Consider the following 10,461-nt stretch of genomic DNA (forward strand, 5'->3'; position numbering starts at 1 on the left):
ATGGTGATTTGAGGAAGAAGATAGCAGGGAACTATGGGTATTTATAGGTGAATAGTACCAAGGGGGGTAATTTCACTATACATAGTTTTAATTTTAAATTATCCTCTATTATTATTTTCAAATTTACCTATATTGGGAGGTATATCTAATTTGTTATTATATAATTTTAGTAATATTTAATTCATATATATATTTTTTTAATTATTGCATTTAAAAAAAAAAAAAAAAATTTATATAGTCTATTCAAGTGCTTTAGAAATAAAATTGTGTGGTTATTTGATTCAGGGGTTGGGGGTTCAGTACTTCATTTTACTAAATGTAAAATTACTTTGGTGCCTACATTTAACTCCTCGTTCATCATGTGTGTTCAGTAATTCATCTCTAGACTGTAGTAGTTTCATAAATTCAGTTTTTGTCTTTTATCAGATACTTTGTATATTTATAGATAAATATATAAAGATACGATAAATAAGACCCCAAAGTAAGATATGTAGATGCATATAATGCTGAAGGGTTGCACTTGATTGATTTGGAATTTTGTTTTGTCAAATCGTCCAACCCATGCTAGCATGGAAAGCGGACGTTAAACGATGATGATGATGATGATGATGATATATATATATATATATATATATATATATATATATAGGTACTGTAAGTTTAGAGGTAATACTTGATAAGTGTAAGCACCTGTATATGCCAGATAGTGGCAGAGGTGAAAGAATATATCAAACATAAATTGAAAACAGAACACAAACGATATCAATTTAAATTGACTAAAACCTTTAAATACTATAAGCCTTAAGTCTCCATTATCAATTTCTAATCACTTCATGATCTTCTCTCATTGGAAATTCCCTCATCTGCTCCCTCCTGCTACTAATAAGGCATTGAATTAACTCCTGGACTTACCCCCAACTACTTACTTATTCAGTTTACTTTCGCCTAGCTAGATTCTGATCCCATATAGTACACACATATTTAATAATCCGAGGTCTCTCGACTTATTTATAGAGAACATATCTAAATAATTTAGTCACTGACTCTAAAATTTCGAACAACACTAACATACACATAGGTTATATGAGCTAACACTGATAACTTCAATAATGTTTATAGCAATATTATACTAGTAATCATTTGTGGATAGGAACCTAGACTCTTTTAACTTCATATAACACTTTCCTAAACAATTAAAATAGGAGTATAGTAGAAGTTGCCCAATGACATATAATTTACACGAGTAGGTAAACTTGAAATTTCTCCAATCACTATATTATTACTATTATTATAATTTTTCTTCATACTTTAATTTTAATTTTAACCTCAATCTTAATTTTCTTTTCATTTTATTTTATTTTTTACATTTTCAATTTACTTTTTACCCTTCAATTATTATTTATCTTTTTATGGATCTTGTCATGTATCTTTTATGTATTTCGAAATATATTTGATGGCTTTTGATATTTTGATATTTTACAACATCTTTCTGATATCACTGGTTTATTCTGTCAGTATTTTTACTACTTCTAGTGCTCCTTCACTATTATGTTTTTTTAAAAATGATTATTGTGAAACTATATCTTTTCTAAAAATGATTCTTATAAAACTCTATTTTTTAAATGATTTTTGTAAAACTCTATTTTTTAAAAAATGGTTCTTGTAAAACTCTATTCCTATAGAACCTTATATCTCTATATCGATTATTTCACTTATTGTTAATTTGCTGCTCACTTTTATCACTTATATTTATCTTTTTTCTTTTTAAATCATTTCCCTTATTGATTATCACTCATTTCAACATGTTGTCATTTAATACCAGGTATATTAGATTTGTCATAGACAGATACAAAAAACTTTAAAAAAAAAAAGAAAGAAATTTCTTAAATATATGTAACTCAATCTATTGAGAATAGTATATTAAATATAATTGTTACGTACTCAAAATCAAGATATACACTTGTAAGGTGTATTGTATGTGTGTATACATGGATGGACGTGCGTGCATGTATGCAGGTACTATACATGGAGATATATTTATATTTATATCTGTACGTGTGCTTAAGGATATGTGGATATGTGAGTGTATGTATATGGTTACTAGGGTGTAACTGTAGATATGTGTGGAGATGTATGTGTATATTCATGTATTTAGAGCTGTGCATAATGAGGCGTACTTGTATATGCTTGAGCATGTTAGCCTTATGTATCTGTATGAGTGCGTGTGTATACACACATATACTATGACTTCTAAGTAAGTGTATGTACCCATGTAATAGATAAGTTTATAAAGCTAGGAATTTTTAGTGGTGTGTTTGGGTAAACTGACCACTCATCACAATGATATCAAATTACAACCTTAATCTATATTTCAAGAGAGTGGTCTAGCTAGAGTGGTCTAGCTAAGAAATTATTTATGATCACTACAATCTCATCCAAGGCAACATCCTGTTCTCAACTCTATAGTATTTTATCTCTTATTCTACTTTATGTTTTTATTTCTTTTATTTCTTTTGTTACTTTATTCCAATTTTGCTAAGTCTTATTTATATATGTATCTAACTTTATTATCCTTATTTTTACTTTTATTACTCTTGGTTTGACTTCTATTACTTTTATATTTTATTTTTTATTTTTTACCTTTGATCTTCCCTTTCTATCTAGTTAAATATAAACTCCATCCAATCTATTTAACATTCACTCTATGCTGAATTTACAGTATGGGCAGATTTTTGAAATCCAACGAACCTTTATGCAGATATACCTTTTTAAAGGGATGTGATAAACTTATTATAATAGGTAATACTAAGTGTACTTTTTCTTTTTCTTTTGTGATGTAATCTTTGGACTAGCAATGTTTGTGGCTGAAGATAGCTTTAAACCATCTTTTATATCAACAATATACTTATACTGATGTAATGACAGATTGCTTATAAAGCTTGAAACACGTGTACCACGATATCCTTTGTGTTCTGTTTTCAATTTATGTTTTATATATATATATATATATATATATATATATATATATACATACAGGGTGTGGTGAATAAATTGTCTAAATTATGCAAAAATGAAAATAACACTGGCATCTCATTTTAACAGATATATTTACCAAAATTACATAAAAATATCTTGAAATACTAAAAAGTAAATTTATTCAATAAAATTGCCATTGGCTTCAACCATGGCCTCCAGACAACTTTGGAATCTCCTGCAACTCTTTTGGATAGTCTCTTTGTTTAAGTTGGTGAATGCTGCCATAATCCTTGCTGTTGGTGTTACAAGTTTTGTTGGTTTCTCGCTCAACTGCGCTCCACACATAATCATCAAGGGAGTTGCAGTCTGGGGAGTTAGGTAGCCATGTTAGGGGTGATGTGGTCGCAGAAATTGTCTGACAGCCATGACTGGATTCTCCTGTTTGTGTGACATGGTGTAGAGTCCTGTTGCCAGACATAGGGTCTACCAGTAGCCACCTGCTACACCCAGAGCAGCAGCACCACCTCCAGGCACTTAATGTAAGCCTCTGTGTTGAGTGTGAAGTCATCTGGGAAGATGAAAGGAGGCATAATGTCGCCATCACTAGTGATCACTCTAAACACCATGATGTTGACTGGATGTTTGATTTTTATCACTCTCAGTACATGTTTTGGGACACAGCAAACCAACGGTTGTTCTGTGTGTTCACCATCTAATCCTGGCAGAAATTTTTCTCATCTGAAAAAAAAACCCCACAGCATGTTCGGGTGGAGTGGGTGCTTGAGTTTGTTCAAAAGATTCATAGCGCTGTCTTTCCTCTTGTCCTTGATGGCTTGGGATAAAAATTGGCCCTTTCTCATCTTGTATGAAGAACACTGAATGTCTTCATGTGCTACCTGCCTGATAAGAAACTCAGACACTCCCATGTCCCTGGCGATGGACCTGATTGACTTGGAGGGATCATTGTCAATCATGGCCTGGACCTCACCAACAAATTCAGGAGTCCTTTTTTTATCCGACCAATCAGAGTAAGTTTTCCAAGCTGCCATACCTTCATAATCACCATTAGACTCATCTAACTCTTTCTGAATCCTCTGCACTGTCCTCAGATTGACACCTAAACACTCTGAAATCTTCATATTGGAGTTTCCAGCAGGAATGCCAAGCAGTACAGCATATCAGAGTGAATTGCATCATGGTACTGTTTTTCTCACAGACAATGCCCAACTGACCCTACTATACTGTGTAGTTGACAAAATCAAAAACAAACAATGCACATGTGTGAAATTAAAAATATAAAATGGCAACAATTTACACTCTGTATATATATTAATTTTTGAGTTCTATTCACCTTGTTTGTACTACCAAACCTCCCTCTCTCAGGCATGGTTGTGTCGTTAAGAAGCTTGCTTTGGTACAACTGACCAGTTATTACTACTACTACAGAACATTCAACCATAAACAGGTCAGACTAACTAGAACAGAGAGACCACAATATAATCCAGCATGCTAACTTGACAGCTATTATACCTTGTAAACCAAAAATCAATGTGTTTTCTACTCAAGCTTCAGCACCACTTTAACTCTTTAACTACAAAATTAAATTTCATGTTTATTCCAGTAATGATGTTAAGCATCTACCAAAAAATAGAGCTGGTATTTTCTGCAAGTCACGTTGCCTCAATAAACTTGACATCTCTCTCAACAGAAAACAGTTTCAAACATGACATTTCGTAACAAAAGATAGATTGGGATATAAAATTGAACTCAACAGCTAAGGCTAATGGAATTTTGAGTGGATATATCTGATTTCTGCAGCAAAATGGTTAATACCATCACACACATATGCATTATCTCTCTCTCTCTCTCTCTCTCTCTCTCTCACACACACACACTGTCTGGCTGTTTCATACGTGATCTATCTATCTGTGTCTGGAAGTCAAAGGAATTATGTTTAGCTCACCTTTTTTCCCGCAAATAAGTGATGGCTTTGTTTGCTGATATTCTGTATGTAAACACAAGATAACAGCAGATAAGCAGCCCAGTTCTGCCTAAATATTAGGTGAAAGAAGACACATATTTAATATGTTGCATGAAATACAATTCTGAAATGAGTGAATGAATGTACAAATGCGTGTGTGTGTGTGTGTGTGCATATATGTATAAATATATATATGTATGTATGTACGTATATATATTGTTGTATTTCGGGATGGTCATTTTTTTTTTTTTTTGCCAAATAAACACATGCACTCTATATGTGAGAATGGACTAAGTGGAGCAAGAGCACACCCGAGGATGGAAAGTATTACTGGAGAGGTCACAGATGTGTAATGAAAGATTCCCAGACAACGGACATGAGTTAGAATAAGAACAATAATAAATGAGTAAAGAACAAATATATAGTGCGTGTGTTATTTATTTGGCAATATAAAAAAAATGACCATCCTAAAATACAATATCTGTTTCAACACACGGTTTCACATCAGGAACCTTGCAACACAAATTCATAAATATATATATCTCATCATTTAACATTCTTCATCCACGCCATGCATGCATGGGTAGGATGGTTGACAGGAGCCAGACAGGCAGAAAAACTACCCCAGGCTACTGTGTCCGTTTTACAGGGATTTTACAGCTGGATGCCCTTCCTAACACCAACCACTCTGCAGAGTGGACTCAGTACTTTTTAAGTGGCACTAGCACAGATGAGGTTAGTTTTGGCATGACTGTTACAGCTGGATGCCCTTCCAAACGCCAACCGCGTTAGTGTAGACTGGATGCTTTTAATGTGGCACCAGCACTGGCAGGGTAACCAAGTAACTCACAAGACAAGAAATTATGAGAGGGGCAGGACTTTTGAGGAGGGGAACTTGTGTTAGTGGATGAAAGGTTAGAGTGTAACAAAGAGACAGAGAGACAGAAGCAGGTGTCTTGCCACAACAGAGGGGGCAGTAGATGAGGTAATCTAGTATCAAATGATGAAAGGTTAGAGGGTAACAGAGAAATAGAAAGGCAGAAATAGGTGTCTCGCTATAGAGGAGGTACATGGTTACCCATAGAGAGAGAGGTACAAGAAAAAGGCCAGAAACAAGTGTGCTGATGTAAAAGAGATACTTGGTTACCTAGTCAGAGGAAAAACAAGAGAAGGGAGAGTTGCTAATAACAACTTTAGTCTTAGTGAAGTTAACTTTAAGGCCCTTTAATTCCAAGTTTTGCTTCCAAATCTGGAAGTTCTTCTCCAATTCTGCTTCAGATTCTGTAAAAAGAGCAAGATCATCAGCATATAGTAGTTCCCATGGGCATCCAGATTTGAATTTATCTGTTATGGCCTGGAGCACTATGATGAATAAGAGTGGACTAAGTACTGATTCCTGGTGTACTCCAACTTATACGTTAAATTCAAGGCCAACTCTCATCTTACTGACAGCACCGCTGTATTTGGCTTGAACTGCTCTAACAAACCACTCCTCTATTCCTAGCTTCCTTAGAGACCAACAAATAAGAGAGTGGGGAACCCTGTTAAAAGCTTTCTCCAGGTCAGCGAAGGCTAAGTACAATGGCTTACTTTTAGCCAAATACTTTCCTTGTAACTGTCTCACTATGAAGATGGCATCTGTGGTACTTCTCCCAGGAACAAAACCAAACTGCATCTCATCTAGTTTAATTCTATTCCTAATCAATTGAGCTATAACTTTCTCTGTAATTTTCATGACTAGGTCCAGCAGTTTAGTACTTCTATAGGTATCCTGTGTCTCCCACCATCGATACTGTGTAAAGAGAGGGATTGCTCAGAATATAAAACATGAATATAAGCAGTGATCGTGATACACACCACGAAGAAATGATCAAACTCATTAACAATCTACTAAGCAACAACTAACCCCAAAACATACTATCCACTCCAATTATGAAGAAAAGAGAGGATGAAACCAATAAACTGTCCACAGTCTGTCTACTCTATGGAAAGGCCACTTCGAAAAGATACAAAAGATATGCGGCCCATATGACATCAGGACAGTGTTCAAGAGTAAAACAACACTTAGCAAATATCTCCTTCGAGTAAAATCACCAATAGAAAAGAATATGATCAAAGACTGTGTGTACTCAATCCCATGCAGCTGTGTTATGTTATACAAAGGCAAAACATGCCGCCCTTCAAAATAAGGGTAGAAGAACATCGCAAATCTGTGACATGAGAAGATATTGATAAATCGGGTATAGCTGATCATGTATGGGAAAATGGAGACCACCTCCGCCTGTGGGATGAAGTTAAAATAATAGACAGAGAACACCACTGGAAAATACAAAAAAACTAAAAGAAGCAACACATATGCTAGGACATAATAACCTCCTAAGCAGACCAAGTGCAGATATGAGTAGCATATGGGAACCAGTATTAAGGAAGGATAGGAAAATATTATATTTATAAGCCCTAAAATTCACTCCATAATTGCCCATGGACATATGGCATAGTGGTTAAGAGCGCGGGCTACTAACCCTAAGATTCCGAGTTCGATCCCAGGCAGTGACCTGAATAATAATAATATCGAAAAATACCTTAGGAATGAGAACCCAGGTTCGAAATTTCCCCAAGATGAAGGCTGGAGGGTATATCAGCTGAAATATTGTGTTAACAACAAACAAGATGAGGACAAATATCCGTCAGAATTCCTCATCTCTTAAATATAGAACTGTATTATATAAGAGATGTTGTTCATTTCTATTTTTCCATGACAAAGATGTCTGGTCATGGGGAAATATTACATTACTTGGAAACAAGTGAGGGTTTGTGATAGGAGGGGCATCCAGCTGTAGAAAGACTGCTTTAACAAATTCTGTCTGACCCATGCAAGCCTAGAAAAGTGGATGTTAAATGATGATGATGACAGTGGCTTTGCTGTTTCTAATCAATTCCATGTGTTTACTTATTTATCTATGTAGCTAGATAGATGAGGGCCATTGATAGAGTTAAACAGTCTTTGACAGAAACAGTGTAGAAGGAGATTGAGGCATTTAATCTCCACCAGAAGAATTAAAATAAATAACAATATAAAAAAATAACAACAAACATAGAAGACTTACCTAAACCAGCATGACAATGGATGGCCACTTTCCCTTGCGTAAGAGCAAACTGCATCACTCGAACCATATCCAACAGCCTACTTTTTGACAAAGTGCCATAATCTTGACTATAAAAATATCAAAACATGATACACATCACATTGACTTCATTTAGAAATTTATTTAATATTCTAACTATATTGTTATATTTATTTGCCATTATTGCTTTGATCAACATATTGAAAAGCCATATTGCTTCAGAATGACTGCTTGTCTTCAAATATAATTACATAACAGTTAATTATGTTTAACTTATTATAAATAAGTTAAATAGAATTATGTTAGTTAAAGATTATTAAGTATCAGCTAAAGATATTTATATATCAGTAAAATGTAATTAAATATCAGTTAAATTCAATCATAAATCAGTTAAATATAATTATATATCAGTAAAATACAATTATATATCAATTAGATATAATTATATATTAGTTAAATATAATTCTTACAACTTACCAGGCAAAATTGTAGAAATAAACTGAAATAAAACAGAAATGCAATGTTGAAACTAAATCACAAATATACAAAATGTTGATCAATGTAAAAACTGGACTGGATTGGAGTGGATTACCTTTGTTCAGTCCACTGTAGGACAAAGGCCCCTGCATGTTCTATCCTCCAACCACAGTCTGATGTGGAGACTATGAATTTGAGCTTGAGATCACACTGGTTTGATGAGCCTTCTCTGTCACTGTATGGGTATAGGTATTAAAAAAAAAAAAACTGCATCCCTCTGCCAAGTCACATCAAGCCAATGTGGCAGAATAGGCTCATCATATGAGTATGATCTCAAGTTCAAATTCACAGCCTCCATACCAGACCATGGTTGGTAGAAAGAACTTGCTGAGGCCTTTGTCCTGCAGTGGACTGAACATAGGCATTCCAATCCAGACCATAACATAAACTGGATTATGGATTGTTAGTCATATATTAAGATATGCAGGAAGTATGAAGGCTTAAATATGTAGTGTGTAATAGTGGTCAGCTGAGTACGAAAATTAAAGTCCAGAAAATATATCCCAAAAGACTCTATTCTTAGTTCTCTCGTATTCATTTCATTTCATTAAGGAACTCCGAACCTCTTGTATAGTAATGACATGCTTTCCTATACTAGAATTTCTTCTAGAGTCCCAAAATAAATAGACTAAATGCAATGCTCTCTGAAGGTTATCAAGTGCCAAATTAAAGCATTAGTTTAATAGCAGATTCCCCTTGATCTGGATAACCAAGTTCTGTCAATATTGAGCCACTGAAAACGGCAGCTGAGGAAAATTGAAAACAAACTGCACCAGAAGTAGCAAAAAGTTCAATTAAAGTCACAGTTCCATCATAAAACACCTTCATGAAATAGCAGAAGTGCTTAAACTTGGCCAGTGGATTCCACATCATCTGATTGTTTCTCAGCTTAACCCTTTAGCATTCAAATCAGCCATATCTGCCCTAAATATTCTATCTGTTTTATTATTCCTGTGTAAAATTATAAAAATAATGACAAAAAGTGAGGAAAAGTGGGTTCTCTATAATCATATTCAATGGAAACTAATGGTTGGCATCATCATCATCATCATCATCATCAACATTTATCGTCTGTTTTCCATGCTGGCATGGGTAGGACAGCTTGACAGGAACTGGCCAGACCAGGGGGTGCACCAGATTCCATAGTCTGTTTTGGCTTGGTTTCTACGGCTGGATGCCCTTCATAATGCCAACCACTTCACAGAGTGTACTGAGTGCTTTTTATGTGACAGCAGCACCCGCACTAATACTTTTTACATGGCACTTTGGTTTTAAGATTTTCCATAGAAAACAGAGGATTCATCTCCAAATCAAGACTACACCCCACAAAAAAAGATATGGCATATGAAGGGTGTTGTCTACCATTAAGATTTAAACCAAAATGAAACACTTAATGTGAAGAAGTACTGTCATCAATTGGAAGCGTTGCATAAAAATTTGCAGAAAAAACATCCATCGCTGGCCAGTCATAAAAGAGTGTTGCTCTAACATGATAATGCAAAACCACATATTGCCCAAGTCATTTGGGAAAAGATTATGGCACTAAATATGGAAGTTTTGCATCATGGTCTTTACTTTTCTATCTTGCTCCATTTGATTATAATCGTTTCAGATCAGTGCCACATTATTTAGAAGGAAAACAGTTTATTAATTGTGAAAAGATTAAAAATGATATTTTGAATGTCTCTTTGCTTGAAAACCAGAAAAACTTTACACCTGATGGATCAATAATTTTCCAGACAGATGAGCTTATATTACCAATAATGAGGGGAAATCTTGATTAAAAATATCAATTATAACAAAGTATCATTTGATTGTTTCTCATGTGACCGAACTTTCTTT

General features: G+C 34.5%; 1 protein-coding gene across 3 annotated transcripts in view; it reads right to left on the bottom strand.

Moving 5' to 3' along the window:
• The window catches only part of LOC106867990 (protein tyrosine phosphatase domain-containing protein 1), a 69,386-nt gene that overhangs the window by 30,350 nt on the left and 28,575 nt on the right, over positions 1-10,461 (bottom strand). For all 3 annotated transcript variants that reach the window (XM_014913077.2, XM_014913076.2, XM_052970638.1), the window contains 3 exons: positions 8,560-8,581; positions 8,065-8,171; positions 4,940-5,027 (listed from right to left, as the gene is read on the bottom strand). In XM_014913077.2, the coding sequence (XP_014768563.1) occupies positions 4,940-5,027; positions 8,065-8,171; positions 8,560-8,581 (217 nt within the window). The remainder of the gene's footprint in view (positions 1-4,939; positions 5,028-8,064; positions 8,172-8,559; positions 8,582-10,461) is intronic.

The sequence above is a fragment of the Octopus bimaculoides genome, chromosome 9 (assembly GCF_001194135.2).
Source record: "Octopus bimaculoides isolate UCB-OBI-ISO-001 chromosome 9, ASM119413v2, whole genome shotgun sequence".
Classification (NCBI taxonomy): Eukaryota; Metazoa; Mollusca; class Cephalopoda; order Octopoda; family Octopodidae; genus Octopus; species Octopus bimaculoides.